The 16,117-nt window shown below is 31.0% G+C and overlaps 2 protein-coding genes across 3 annotated transcripts; one reads left to right on the plus strand and one right to left on the minus strand.

Moving 5' to 3' along the window:
* Positions 1–81: 81 nt before the first annotated feature.
* Positions 82–2,876, minus strand: LOC126834187 (pre-mRNA-splicing factor Syf2). The gene is made up of 4 exons (XM_050565942.1): positions 2,621–2,876; positions 1,928–2,068; positions 1,552–1,844; positions 82–364 (listed from the first exon to the last, which is right to left on the minus strand). The coding sequence occupies exons 1-4, from the start codon at positions 2,705–2,707 to the stop codon at positions 199–201; spliced, it is 687 nt and encodes a 228-aa protein (XP_050421899.1). The 5' UTR covers positions 2,708–2,876; the 3' UTR covers positions 82–198.
* Positions 2,877–3,039: 163 nt separating this feature from the next.
* On the plus strand, positions 3,040–7,696 carry LOC126834638 (uncharacterized). 2 transcript variants are annotated; one of them, XM_050566726.1, is made up of 9 exons: positions 3,040–3,286; positions 3,488–3,835; positions 4,086–4,312; positions 4,376–4,442; positions 4,521–5,046; positions 5,610–5,753; positions 5,841–6,146; positions 6,229–6,632; positions 7,209–7,696. In XM_050566726.1, exons 2-8 carry the CDS (start codon positions 3,498–3,500, stop codon positions 6,601–6,603), a joined length of 1,983 nt encoding a protein of 660 aa, XP_050422683.1. In that variant the 5' UTR covers positions 3,040–3,286; positions 3,488–3,497; the 3' UTR covers positions 6,604–6,632; positions 7,209–7,696. The 2 variants fall into 2 exon arrangements, with proteins under 2 accessions (XP_050422683.1, XP_050422675.1); XM_050566718.1 differs by having other exon boundaries at positions 6,229–7,696.
* Positions 7,697–16,117: the final 8,421 nt, after the last annotated feature.

Below are 16,117 nucleotides of genomic sequence, written 5' to 3' on the forward strand. Positions count from 1 at the left end.
TAAAATACAATCGGTATTTTTCTTAATTTATATACATTTTTTTTAAATAATGGATATTTTTCTAAAGTTTGTAAAATATAGTTGAAGAAAAAAAAGGTTCTATTGACATTTTATTTTACCTGTTGTGATAAATGTTATTTAATATTATTATTATTATTAGTGTAAAAAGTAATACAAAACAAAAAAATATTTAAAAAATTAAATAGCAGTTCCTCTTTCTAAATTTTGTTTAATTTGAGTAGTATGTTCCCCGTAATACCGCTCTAATTTAGCATTGAATTTCATATTTCTCTCGTTGATGTAATCAATATCGGCTTCATCATTATGTGTTCTTCTTCTGCTGAATTTCTGTCGTTTTGCAATCCTAATAAAAGACAAATGTATTAGTAGAAAATTTGCATGGTATGGAACGAGCATATAAAATGTTCTTTTTGGGAAAGTAAAGAGATCAATTGGAAAATTGTGTAGTGCACAAAAATGGTACGTCATTTTATATGAGATTTACATCAACAATTCACCCTCGATTAACGGATAGATGTTTATGAATCAAAAATATTTTGTTTGTGTACATATAAACATAATTTACATATACAATTTTATATGAGGCATTCTGAGTCGAACCACGTGGTTTTCGGCTCGACCTCAACATTTTTCGAAATTTTATAAACTTTTATTGGTCCAATATAGGTAATAGGACCTTAATTTTTTTGAAATGTTAACATTCTAATTTACCCCAAAAATGGAGGGTTTTTATGTTATTTTTTTTCGATTTTGACCCGTTTTAATATTCTGAAATTTTTATCATTAAATCAGACTTAAACCAAATCTTGTGGTCTAATAATGGGAATGGACCAATATTTATTTATTTTTTTTTTAAACCCGAAAAGAAATGTATAATTTTAGTTTATTATTTTAAAAACTAATATAAAACATGTCTTGGTATAATTTGATTTTTGCATATTTTGGGAGTCAAAAAATGAAAAATGTGCCTTACAAATATAATTAAAAACGAAAAATATTAATTTTTCCTTTAATAAAATAAAGAGCTTGATTACAAATTCTTAAAAAAGTTGTTTCTGTAAAAAGGGCTACACTCGGCCATACTAAGCCCAAAAACTTCACCTAAGAATGTAAAAAAAAAGTGCAACCCGTTTTGGTTCAATTAAATGAGTTAACAATATTTTCTCAATATTTCACTGTATATTGTTAAAATTGAATCTAAAGAATATCCCACAAAAATTTGGAATAATTTGTAATTTTTTTAAAAAGTTATACTGTGCAGTAATTTAAAAATTTAAAACGTATCAACTTTTAATTTGAAGGGGTAAATTTTATTAATTTTTGGCTTTAAAAATTACCCTTTTGGTACAAATACTAATCTATAGTCTAGCTACATAAAGAAATCAGCCCGACATTTTAAAAGCTATTGTGGGTACAGACAAAAATAAAAATAAAAATAAAAACATCATTGTAAACCAATACCTTTGACGCTTTGTTTCGAATCTAAAATAGGAAAATAAAGTGACAATTAAAACAAAAATTAAATCTTACTGTTTTTCAAGATCGTCTACCATTCTGTCAACGCCTTCTTTTGAATCTTTTATTTTGTCATGTAAATATGTATTGGATTCTGCGTAAAACGCACCTCCAAGTTTTTCTTTTTGCCTTTTATAAGCATCCATATCTACTTTAAAGTTAGTTATCATTCGGTTATATTGCCGAGCTGTTGCCTGTTCGTAATCTGAAAAACCAGGATCTGGGTTTTTACGATTCTTTTTTCTGTCAATTGCATCTGCTTCCATTGCAGTCATATTTAAAAGTTTTAAACGATTATAATCTTGTCCCTAAAATATTCATATAAATATTGATACATACATAAACTATTTAGATTTACATTATACAAGAATAATATTAGCACTGTATTTACTTTCTCTTTTGCTTCTTGACGAAGTTTATCATCATTTAACAACCACTCTGCTTTTCTTTGTCTCGCTTCCCAATTTGATGGTAATTTCATTAGTTTATCTTCTTCAATAACTTCTTGGTGGTTATTAGCTCTGGCTTCATTCTGTAATCAACATTTATTAAATATTTGAAAAATAATATAAAATTTACTTATATAGAAAACAAATTTTTTTTAACAGTGTACAATGTTACAATTTTTCTTAGCTTTGAAACGATACGTAGCTTATTTCAATAATATGCATAGACGGTCAAATAGTTAATATAAATAAAAAACCTTTTATGCGATAACTATGAATGTACTATAAAGTAAAGTTTGAATCCAAATAGAAGTGTGTTGGTCAATTAAAACTCATGATTAATCTATGGTTTTAGTTTATAAACATAATATTATTTATAATAGTTCATACAATTTTACCTATGTATAATCATCAAATACTTAATACAACAAAAATTTTGGTTTAGAAAATTAATTGTGACTTACAAGTTAAGTACAATTTTTCCATACAATTTTCTTAGATTTATTTTTGAATATTTGTACAGCTGTTATTAGAACCTTTTGTTTTCAACAATAACAAATATTATTCCCACAGTATTTTTTATTTAATCTAAAATTTTCTTAAACAAAATAATGAATACTGGAAAGATTATAAATTACTCTTTTGATATGAAGGTCTCTAAGTTTCTTCAAACGTTCTGCTCTTTTTGTATCTGCGTCGTTGACTGTGGCGACTACTGAACTCATTATACTACTAAAATTACTATTAATTATAGACAGTGATTGTTATAAATTTTACAAATGTTGATCGTACTTTAAGACTGTATCCGTATTGTAAAATATAACTGTTTATTTTATTTTTATGTTTTGTTAGCTGAAGACAATAGCTTTATTCAAAACTTTGAAAGGTTTTAGATTGTTATCACACAAGTATACTTTAATCATGATAAAATAAAATTCCTATAAAAACCCTAAACAGTGTAGCCACATTAACGTAATACGGAGTATTCTAATCTAGTAGAAGGATGACAGGTGTCCAAGCAAATACAATTCAATTGGTGTATTTTATTATATTCATTTCCCCTTTTCTCTACTTAATTGATAACTTAACTTGATTTGACGGAATTGAATATATATTTTTTTTTTTTATACTTAAGTATGTTAAGATTTAAGAATATTAAAGATATCTGATCCGAAAAATGGACGGGAAAGTTGTTTTGTCGGGAAAAATATGTACCCTTTAAGGTATTTAATGATCAATTTGGGCCACTTAACGCTTATAAATTATTTTGTTTGTAAAGAATTGGTGAAATCAGTGTTATGATCGTAAGTACTTACCTACACTTTTTAAAAACATATGTTCTATCCACTCTTACTGAAACATTACAATAATGGTTACACAATAATTATGAAATTCATATTAGTGTTGACAATTAATGTTTAGAATTTTCCTTTACCTATGTTATGGTAGGGTTACAAGTATCGATTATGTTTTTTAATAATATATTGTGAACACATATTATATAGACAAGCAAAAATGAGTGGAGTGATGTTCAGAGAGATACACAAAAATTCTTGGCTAAGAAAACTACCCACCGGTGTTGACAAAAAGTCGGCTTTAAAATTAACAGGCGGACAAAAGTTATGGACCGTATTTTGTATACACGATGATACAGAACCAGTTTTAGAGTTTTACGTAGATCAAAAAAAATGTGCTGCACATCGCCCGGATAATACAGTAGCTTTATCAGATACTGTCCATGTGTCGGCTACAATATGTCCTTTACCAGTTATAGCTGGTGATCAACAGCAATATCAATACGAGTTTGTTGTGACTTTGACTTCAGATGTAGTGCGTTTGGCTGCTCCGTCATGGTATGTATGTATATATATCGTCGGCGTCATGCAAAAATTGACCAAGTATTTTTCTAGTTTTCATGATATTTTTTCCATACAAAAATATAGTCTAAATAACGTATTTTATAATGTTGTTTCACTTGGTCACTTCTTGCACAAAGTCAGTTTTGCATGACGACGTCGATATATATATAATATATATTTATTTATTTATTCATTTTCCTAGAACTTTAATAACTTTACTATGATAAAATGTATTATTATTTAGGAATCAGATGATGGACTGGGTGCAAGGTTTAGATATGAAATTGCGAGAAATGCATATACTGTCTCCTAAAGAAAATGTTTACACTAAACCACCAGAATCTAGACCTCCACTGCTTCCAACTAGAGATCCAAACTCACCATTGCCTCCTCCACCATTACGAGACTTGCCTACTAATGTTTTGCCTGGAGTTGAGCCTGTTATGACAATCATTCAAACGAGTCAAACAAGTATTTTAATTCTTGTTTAAATTTTATGTAAACAATCTATATTAAAATAGCTAACTTTTATAGACAGAAATGAAGAATCTTCGGAAGTAGAACAAACTATTTTGACGCCTCCTCTTAGTCCAAATTCAACGTCAGTATTCACAATTTTTTTGTATATACACCTAAGTTATACAATTATTTATGATAAATATATATTTTTAATTAATAGGAATGCCAGTGAACCTGAAAATAATGTTACCATTGTAGAAGTTCCAAATAATAACCAAGTATTTGATTTCAATCAAATGGAACGAGCATTAAATTATAATCTAGTTGAATCAATTATAACACTTCCTAGAATTAGCCGATTGCCTAGTACAACTGAACAACCGGCAATAACGTCGAGATCTAATAGGCATCGTCAAAATGTCCCTACTGAAGAATCCGTTAGTTTTTCTAGATCTGGCAATCATTCAGAATCTAGTGATAGAACGACTAATCAATGTGACACACCACAAAGATTTAATGGTGATATACCAGATGAAGACCAGCAAAGCAGAGCGAGACCTGCAGATCCAGAAGATGGTCGACTGAGGAGAAGAGCTAAAAGACAAGAAGTCGTAGTGTTAACTGATCAAGAAGTGCAACCTAGTAACTATGAGCATTTGGTCTTACCTACAGCTATTCAGCCTAGAACGCCTAGTACATCAAATTTCATTCCAACGGATATTGCAATGCTGCCGACGAGGCCTCAAGTAAATATTCACAATATTTACTTTAAAAAAGCCAGCATAGTTGTAACAAGTCTTTGGAATTAATCTACTGCATTGATAAAATTACTTTCTAATAAACACTTTGATGCTAAATTATGGATAGTAAAAATTAAGTGATATAAATATTAATAATTGTACAGACAAAAAATTGTGCTTATAATCGTATTATTTGATTTTTAAGATTTTATCGTAAAATAGTGTCACTACAGTTTTTTTTTATTGGTAGCATGTATGTATTTGATTACCTAAAATTAAAAATAATCTGTTGAATATTTTTACTGATTTTTTTTTATTTTAAAACAAAAAACCTACAAAATTACTATCATTTTTTAAAAAATCGTGCTTCTTATGCTAAGTTAATCACCCTGTATAATAGAAAAAATTTAGAAATATTAGCAAAAATCTCCCGTAAATATCTACATCAATAAATTTAAAATTGTACAAAAATATTTAAAAAATTAAAAATGCATAATTGTAATAACAATAACTTTTCTGCTCCAAATCTAAATTAAAATATAATTAATTATATTTGTTATTTATGGTAGCTTCCGATCGGAAGGGGCCGAGGTGCTCGACGTAAAGGCAATAGTGATAATCCACATCCTGTAGTTGGAGCCGACAGAATCAGGGTAGCGATAAATAGTAATCCACGAATGTTGCAACCAGTCCCAACACCTTATATTCCTATAGTAAGTGGTTATATATTTAAAAATATGTATTAAAAATTATAGAGAAATAACAATTAATATCACGATTCATGTGTGTTTCTTGATTAGACTGAAACAAGAGATTTGTTCAATCCAAGTCGTTTAACAGTTCGCGAAAAACAAGTGTTACAGCTTAGAAGAGAAATGTCTCACCACGCAGGTGTTCGGTTGCAATTGAGACGGAAAGATTGTATAAATACTATTGCTTTAGTGGATGTTTTTCAAACCGTATGGATTGCTGGATGGAAACAAAAAGAACATCCAATGTTGCATAATGCCTTACACATAGGCGATCAATTACTGAGTGTAGCCGGAAAACCAGTAACATGTTCAGCAGATGCTCATAAATTAGTTAAGTCTTGGCCAAGTCTATATGTAAGTAATTTGAAATGTCTGTTTATTTTTTTCTCTTATTATAATATATATATATTATTTTAATGTAAATAATAATGTTTAGGTCGAACTAATTGTCAGGCGTGTTCCATGTGGCCGAGTATTTGTAGTTCGACGACATGAACAAAATCAAGATCTTGGTATTATACAAGAAGGTGGTACGGCAGAAATTAAGGACATAGTATCCAATAGTGTGGCCGCAGCCCATGGATTATCCTCTCGTACACCAACTCTAGATGGCTTATCATTAACAACTTGGACATTGACCGAGATCAATTCTCGCCCTTTAAATTTACTATTCAAAGACACAGAAGTGAGAGATCGTCTCAATGCAGTTGGGCTTGACATCTCTTTGTTGGTGCAACCAACTGATCTCGTATCGGCACTACGTAAACAGTTGAAATCATTAAAAGCATTTAAAGATTACCTGTTGACATGAAGTGTCAATACAGTTAAATCACCTGGGAGGTAAACAACATTTATTTATTACTATTAAAATTGTCAAAAATGAAAACACCAATATCTACTTAGTTTTTTTAAGTGATGTCACAAACTGTGTTCAGATATCAAACTAAAGCAAACCAAAATCAGGGTGTTCTGTTTGATTGAAAAAACTAGAACGCTATATTATGTAATAATTTGCAAATCAGGAACCTATTAATCTTCCTGCACACTACCAAGCCGAACACCGAGTCAAAACATTAACACTTTACAGTTAAACATGGCAGCACATAAAAGGTTCGGCAAAATACAACTATAAGGTGGATTTTCGTGCAAAAAAATCTGGGTTCGGTTCGCTTGCATGGATCACACTTTTGGTATTAAGTTCAATTCAGGTTAAATTTTTTTGTATAGTTTGGTTTGTTTTGGTTGCATTTACAAGTAATTTTTTTAAACGTTGGCTTCAAAACGTAACGAGTCTATTGTTGTTTGGTTTGACATAAAACAAACCCGAATTTGGTCACGTTATTATAGGTTTTATGACTTAACAAATACAGTAAAACTATAAAATTAAACATTGTGTGTGTTGGTATATTTTTTCAGATCAGGATTTAAAGATGCAGGGTCTAATGTAAAAGTTAGATAGTTGGGATCTTAGTAAAAATTAAACTATATATTTTACTATACCATAAAAATTAAAAAATATATTTTTTTGTATAAGGATTACCAACCCAAGCCAAAAAAAAAATGGGTATACCAAAATTTACAAACTCAGTATTTTTAATTATTATAATTAACTATAACTATTATTTAAAATTATTTTTAATAATATTTTATTGTTTTCTGTGATATCTTTCAAAAATATTGGTTGAAGTTAAGTAAAGACATTTTTAATTTCAACTCATGATTACTTTCTTGCACGATGGTGTTGAATATCTTGTGTTTTTACTTAGGCAATTTTTCTTCAAAGTGATATTTCCACATAGTTTAGTATTAAGTATTAATTTTTAGTCGAAACAATTATGTCAAATGGCGGAGTGTAATGTGTGAAAACTAAATATGTGCAATATTATTGTTTTGTTTTTTTTTTTTTTTGGTAGTTAAAATTTATTTGGATGTTGTACTGCTAAAAGTTTTGTGTTATTAAACATTAAATTACAATAAATAAATTTGGTTTACAAACAAATAATATTGTCAGCTGACCTATTCAATAAATAATAATTTTGTTATATTATGTCTATAATGACCTAATTTTGTATGATATGATTATAGTACTTTTACCCAAACTTATATTGAAATTAATAAGTTGTATCCCCTTCTGAGTTTTCCCCTGTTGACTCAATGATTGTTGTTAGGCAGATCATAGTGATTCTAAAAATATATTCCTAAAATTTACCAAAACAAATTACACTAATATTATTCAAGTACATAAATCACTTAATACATTTTACACGATGAACTTTTTTTGAACCTCCGTTTGCCAATTGTTATCAGAAAACAATAATTTTTTTTAAATTCTTAATGATAAACTATCCACTAATAAACAAGAATTATCATAAAATTTGTACTCTAGTCGATTATTCATTTTGATTAAGCACATCTCAAATTATATAAAATGTAAAATTAGAAGACAATTGATTAGGTTTAATACATTTAAGAGGACGTGATACTCCCTATTTTTTAAGCAGTTGGATGTAGGCAATTTTTTGCAAAATCTTAATTTTAAGCTTAAACTGTAATGTGTAATTATTAGTTAATTAATTATAATTCTTACTTGGTAATTAATTTATTCTTTGGACTATCACATCATCATTGTAAACGATTTTATATATTTTTTTTTTTCATCAAAACATAGTTACAGTTACAAGTCCATGGTTGTTTTAGAGCAAAAACACCTATTGTGAAATCAAAAGATAACAACGATTTGGAGACAATGTCATATCCAATTTTGAAAAAAAATTATAGGTTTTTCAAAAAAGTAAAAAAATATGTTTTAAAATATTTATCTTAATAAAAGGTTCATCAAACAAATATATATGAAATTGCTTCTAAAATCTTGTCATCTTTCGTTTTTGTTGTAGGTATTTTTGCTCTAAAGTCATCATGGAGCGAGTAAAACGCTTAAAAGATAGTTATGTTTTACCGTTTAAAAATTGGCTGAATGACGTCCTCTTAAGCTTTAATATCTATCTGTGCTCACTTTTTTCCTTCCTTCACTTTTAATATAATAATAAATTATGAATATTGTTATTTTTCATGTTTAAATGACAAAAATGAGCATTTTGTCTTTGTTTATTACAATAAAAATATATTAATTTATTATTTAAGAAAAATAATAAAGAAAAAAGTTTAATTTTGAAAGTTTGACATTACAATAATTTGATTATACTTTTTATCTTACTTTGGCAGTTATAGTATAATTTACTGAAATAATTAAATTAGTATTGTTATTTGTTGGCAATCATTGTAATCACGTTAATATTACTGACTTATATTTATATATTTATTTTAGTGGATATGGTATTTAATGATCACTTGATATTATTTAGTAACTACCCACATAATTTTGTTTCCCTAAAATATTATAAGACAGTTTCTATTACTTTAACCTAAATAAAACATGTTTAATTAATTAATTGAAACAGTGATTTTATCTCAATAAGTACCTAAATTAGACGTGCCATGTCATTATTATGATTTTTTATAACAATAAAACAAATTTATCATAAATCATGTGTTTTTTTTTATGGTGTAATCCTAAATAACAATCAAAAGTAGCTATTTTTTATGTCTGCTTCCCATGAAGCAATACAAATTAATGTTCTTAAAACATAATTTTGATTTTGGCTAAACAAATATAGTCGAAGAACATTTTTACAATATTTTTGAAAATTGAATTTTATGAATGCTATTAATATATTGTTTAACATTTTAAAAATATTTTCCAAAAGGTTTTTCTTTAAATATTAAAACTGTTTTTACAGTTGGTTCTTGGCGTCCCATCAGACGATTACTCTTTCGCCTAGTCTGCTGTTGAAGATTATATTATATCCATACCCCAGAGCAAAAGTGTATTGAATCACAAAATGTCAATTTTACAGGAACTGTAATTATTTATCAATAATTATTGAAATCCAACAATTTTAAAATTTACATTTTGTAACTAAATACACAGACTGTGTATTAAGTCATATACACTTGGTCTGGACTCTGGGCTTCATGGGGTATGTATGTATAGATCATTTGCGTGTTCAGGTTTTTTTGACATAGGGAGGGGATTTGAGTTTCACTTAACACGATAGCTACTTAGGACTGATAACAGGGATGTTCCATTGTTACCTATTTTATCTAAAAGTGTTTGGTTCACAATTTACATAAAATGTGGAATTCATAATAACATATTTTTTATTTACTAGCATATTTAAATCGTATTTATTTATTAAACATAACTTTGAACTTTATTTTAATAAAAAAGTATATATTGTTAAATATATAATATCGTAGTAACTGCAGTTAATTATATATCATATCTATATTATAGATATATTTACCAAAATATCAAAAAGCCCGTAAACGAACCTAGAAACCTCAACGAAAATATTATATTTGCGCCAAAATAAAAACATCACAATCATTAATACGTGACATTTCGTATTTACTTGCGACTTAACTCGAAATATAATTAATATAATTTTGTATTCGAATTTAAAGCTCATAGCTATTACAATGGAATTGGGCCTCGTGGTGTTAGAACCTTTGTTTCGGTCGTACTAAACCATCAAGCTGGGCTCTGCGTCCAAGCCGGAAGACAGACAATCTCTGTTCATCCTCGAGTACACTGTATGCGCTGTTACGAGCAACCCGCTAATAAGTAATTAATATTTTTAATCTGCTCAAGGTCGGGACTATCGTATGGCGTCAGGCCAGCGGCGAATCCGAGATCTAGCCGGCCATCGATGGGACTAAGCTAAAAATACAGTCACCGTGCAAAGCGTCCACCAAGATTACGAAATAAATAAAAGCCAATAAGTACCTATATTAGTAGAGAAAAAGATTTTAAAGAAAACAACGTATTAAAATAAGTCAGTACAGTGGGGACGGAGCATATTGGCGCGGGGGAGGTCACAAGTCTATTTGAAACGCTTCAATGCGAACCTGTAATGGTAAAAATTAGTGATGGGAATCCGAAAATCCAGATTTTTCAAAATAACGCTATTTAAGCCACTTGAACATTTTATAAATATTAAATACTATTACAATATAAAAATGTGTACCTAAGTAAAATTTTTTGATAAAAATTAAAAAAAAAAAACTTAACATTGTATATAATATGCTTTCGGATTTCAACAAATCCGAAATCCAATAGCAGTTTATTTTTTTGGTGTTTTGTTTTATTTTTACATATTTATCAAAAACATTTTACTTAGGTACACAGCTTTATATTGTAAAATTATTTAACTCTTACATGATTTTTAAGAAGTTTAAATAGCGTTTTTTTTTTTAAATCCGGATTTTCGGATTCCCATTACTAGTAGAAATACAAATATCGATTAAAAAAATTGTACTTAAGGGGCCGCAGCATGCTTTTTACAAACAAATGTTCAGTATAGATTTAAAAAAAATAAAATTGCCACCCTATTGATACCGATTTTCTCTGTACATTGTGAAAATTTAGTAGGAAGCCGATTTTCGATTTAAAATTTGTTATGTCTAAAATAAATTAAAATGTCATTCGGGACTTATCACTAAATTTAAAAGAATAGTAAATAATAATTTTGGAGGTCTTCAAAAGAGAAAATTGAAAATCGGCTTCCCAATAAACTTAGACAATTTGTCAACAAATCCATACATACTTTAAAAATTAAAATCCAACATTGGGAAGTATGTTTAATTTAGCACCGCTTATTGGTCTAAAATGCATGAAAACTAGTTATGCTTCGACCCCCCTTAAAGGGGGAGTTTAACAAATTCTCACAATGTATAGAGAAAATCTTTATCAATGGGGTCGTGTTTTTATTTTTTTGATATCTATACTTAATTTTTTTTGGTAAAAACCATGCTGCGGCCCCCTTAATGACAATAATGTGCTTAAAATGTTTTTTTAGTATTACGGTTGATCGTCTGTTTGTAATTATTTATTGCATTAGTTACCCATTTATCGTAATTAACAATATAATGAAAACATTTCCAAATACATCTTAAGGCCTCGTCAAACAGAACGCGTTATTATCGTCGCGCCAAGTGTTATTACCGTCCCGTTTCTAAACGTCATAAAGAAACATGACCGCCGCGTACTTGCGCTGCGTTACCAAGGTTATTCGTTGTTGAAGTATATTAGTTATTACAGTGTTTGTCCACAATAGAAGTTAAAAATATGTCTAGCAGTTCAGACGAGGAAGAACTGTTACTTATTTTTTCGATGACCGTGTGCTCAAAAAGAAAGCGAATTCTGGTTCATGAAATAAACAAAAAAAAGGGAAGATTGTGGTGAATACCATCGGTTATGCCAAGAGCGGACGTCCCATTAAGACCGTTTTTTTTATACTTGCACGTATCCCAGGATTGCTTTGAAGAATTATACGAATTTCTCTTGTATTACTCCCCCCCCCCCCCGAGTTTCTGACGCCGTTTATTAGAACGCGATAAACAAATACAACTTGACGAAAAGAAGCTCCACACACCCTCTCTACATTTGGCTAAAACTATGCATTTTGCCTTAACAATACCTTAACTTTACACGCCCCCCTTAGGGGGGGAGGCCCAATAACAATATGCACATTGGGCCCCGGTGAATTTTAATTACAACATTTCTTACGACTACTTAGTGCTATGCTTACATATAAATACTAAATACTAACAATTATACATACACAATGGTATATATATTTACAACGGTGGTGCGTTCTCGGGTCGGTGACGCACGCACCCACTGCCCTTGACCACCGCGACGTTCAGGCATCTGGTCGCTGCCTGGCCCGCTCTTGATCTTCCTTCTCCCTCAGGACTGATTTCGCGAAGCGAGCGACCGCATGCCATGATTCAGGACTGGGTATCATGTGCGTCACCAGCGTACACGGATCAACTTTGCCAATCACGTCGTTTAAATCCCGCCTGTTAGACATCCAAGCGGGGCAATCCACGAGTGTGTGTCGGGCATCGTTCACCATGCTAGTGAGAGCATGCTGGACTGGGTGCCTTGCCGATCCTGTGAATGAATCCGTTAAGCACCCATGCCCGGACATCAACTGAGTGAGTCGGTAGCACATCGTCCCGTACTTCCGTCCCACCCAGCCCCGTAGGTCAGCGACGAGGGACTTCGTCCACTCACTACCTGTGGCTGTCCGAAGTCGCCTCTCCCACTTTACGAGAGTGGCAATGCTGAGGGGAGCCTGTGGTTCTGGTTCTTTTTCTGCTTGCCGGCAGAGGTGGAACGCCTCTTGTCGTTCTAACGCCAGCAGATCGATCGGAGTGTCGATGCCAGGATATTGGCTGCGTCGTGAGATACTGTGCGGTAAGCGTAGATGCTCCTCAGCGCTGCTTTGCGGTGCACCTTCCTAAACACCTCTACGTTGACTTTGCGGTTGGGGAGTCCGCCGGCCCACACCGGGGCTCCATAGAGGAGCAAGGAGGCGACAACACTGGCCAGCGGCCTACGTCTTGGCTCACGGGGGCTGCCGATGTTCGGCATGAGCCTTGACAAATTTATCTTGCTTAATATTACAAAAATTACGACGAACTGGAGGAAACTTATTTCCACAAGAGGAAGAATTGCAATTTGTCTCAGAAATGTATAAAATAAACTCAACCAAATCAAATTATTTAGATATTTATTAGGTATTTTAATCAAACCATTTTAAGTTTTAAACTGATTTAAGTGAATGTGATATATATAAGGTAATTTAAAGTTAATACAATACAAATTATTTTTGGATGGATTTCATAAAGCTTATATTAAATTTTTGAAGTCTTATTAGTTGTGTGATCCCTGTTTGTGTATTTGTGAGCTGTATTCTTAACATTAAGATCCTGTAGAATAGCTGTATGATGTTGTAGGTGCTTGGAAATTTTCTAAAGTTAATATGTTATAGCTGTAGTCGGATTTTAGTGCTTTTTGAAGAACAGTATGGTCAGTTGTAAGGTTTATAGCCTTTGAAGGTGATATCATCACATCATTTGATTGAGATATGTTAGGTATATTACTTGTATTGCCAGAAAAGTCACGCCATTCCTGAAGAAGTACGCTTGGATGCTGCCAAGGCTTCGGGTAATCAAGTAGCTACTTTGTTTGCCTCTTATTTCTCATCCGTTCATAAAGCGCTTAGGATTGTTTCTGATACCTCATACCCTATTGGATGAGTTTACATCAAGTCAATTTTCCTTCATTTCGTCCTCTATTACTATAACCATTGATGAAGTAAACGCTGCTCTTAGCTCATTGGCTACCACTCGCGGTTCAGGGTCTGACAGAATTTCTGCCCTACTCTTATATTGTTGTCACGATATTCTTTGTTTACCAGTCTACTTGATTTTTAATAAGACGCTTTCTGAGGGTGTTTTTCCATCAGTTTGAAAAGTTAGTGGAATCACACCAATTTTAAAAAAGGGGTGATCCGATTGACGTTCGAAACAATCGACCCATTTCTGGTTTGCCCTTTTTAGGTAAAATAACCTAACCGATCTCTTTTTTCAACCATTTCAACTGATCAACATGGGTTCTTCCCTGGTCGCTCGACAACTACTAATGTCTAATACTGTTGATTTTACCTCCTTCGTCTACGAGGCGTTTGAGTTAAAACAGCAGGTTGACGTCATCTATACTGATTTTAACAAGGCATTCGATTCTATTGACCATCGTTCTCTGATATATATTCTGGATCACCTTGGTGTTGAAGAACCACTTCTTTCACGGTTGAGACCCTACCATAATGGGCGCAGATAGTTTGTTTATCTTTTTGGAAATACATCAGATTGTTTTCGAGCGCTGTCCGGAGTTCCTCAAGGTAGTCACTTAGGTACCATGTTATTCAATACTTGACTACAGCTCCATTAATAAAGGTCTTAGACTACAATCGCTAGAACAACGGTGCAACAACCTCAGCTCTCGCTTTATTTTAGGTTTGTTAGAAAGCCGAATTGACACCCCTCGCCTATTTTAACAGCTGAATATTCGTGTCCCGACTAACACCAGGTTCAACAATTTTCTTTTACCTTCTAATTACCAGATCCAATTTTACTAAAAATGCAACTTTAAATCGTATAATGGAAATTTATAATAATGTATGATATATATAATTCGTATTAAGGCCACACAATTCGTTTCTTTATTTTTAAATATGTATATTTATAAATTATATATATATATATATTATTTTTTAGTCAATTTGTATATTTTAAATGTCACTTTGTTGTCTAACACAATTATAAAAAGCCGTTTGGCGTATATTACTAAAATTTAAAAAATATTGTCGTTAACGTTTTTAATTTCAGTATCTGCGAACAACTTTACAAGTTACATTTTAAGTTTCAATTGATTTGTATCTGAAATTTCCTAAAAGTTTCCGCGTAACTAAGAAATAGATGGTCAACGCCATCGTAGTTCCTTTTTTTTATTAGCCAGGTAATCAATCACTTTATCTACTCCATCACTTTGTCCAGACACAAAAACTAAAAACAAAATCTTCTCAGGTTCATATCGAAACTAAAATTTACAAAAAAATTGTAATAAAGGTAACCGGCCGTTGTTCTTTTAATGAACACACGTATAAAGTTACGAAATTACTATTTATTTATTTTAAGAAAATTTACTAGGATATTAGGGATAAAGCTGAATATTTACTTTTATCTATAACTACAGTTTAAGCTGAGTAAAAAAGTAACTTAGTTAAAAGATATATGGTAAAAAATAAAATTAGGTTAGTTTCAATGTTTTATTCCGCTATTTTTCTCATAAAATAAACCAAATTTTATTTTTAAATTGGTAATTGTTAATATTTTTACTAGCAATAACATTATTATAATATAATAATTAATATAGCTATTATAAATAATTTAACCATTTTTTTCTTCAAAACCCAAACTTTTGGCCTTGTGGTTTTTTGACCAGGTGCAGATAATTACTTGGCCCAGCAAATACCTGTTGAGTATCGGAATAATGGTAGGTCAAGCGAAACCATTTCAGAGTCCTGTTTTTTTAAAGGCCTCGCAATGTCTCGTCGGTTTTTTAAATTTGGAGCCTGAACAAGTGCATTTTTTATATTTGTTAAAGTGACAGTTGAACTTCCAGTTTGACACACCGCCTTTCATGCAATGTTAAGCCTTTTTTAATAGAATTTTAGGCTCCGTCTGGTAATTTACAGAAGAAGGGAGCCAAATCAGAATTGGCATAGGTAGTTGTTTCTTTAACTATACCAACGTACCGTACTAGTTCTTAAAGGCCTTTAAATTTTTATTTATCTAATAATATTAATTTTTCTCCTTTCTTTCAACATACCTAAATTCGAAAAATGAGTAAT

This window comes from Adelges cooleyi, unplaced genomic scaffold, assembly GCF_023614345.1.
Source record: "Adelges cooleyi isolate 19-005CV unplaced genomic scaffold, UGA_ACOO_1.1 ACOO_flye_CR_arks_rails_tigmint_CR_PRNA_1, whole genome shotgun sequence".
NCBI classification, from domain to species: Eukaryota; Metazoa; Arthropoda; class Insecta; order Hemiptera; family Adelgidae; genus Adelges; species Adelges cooleyi.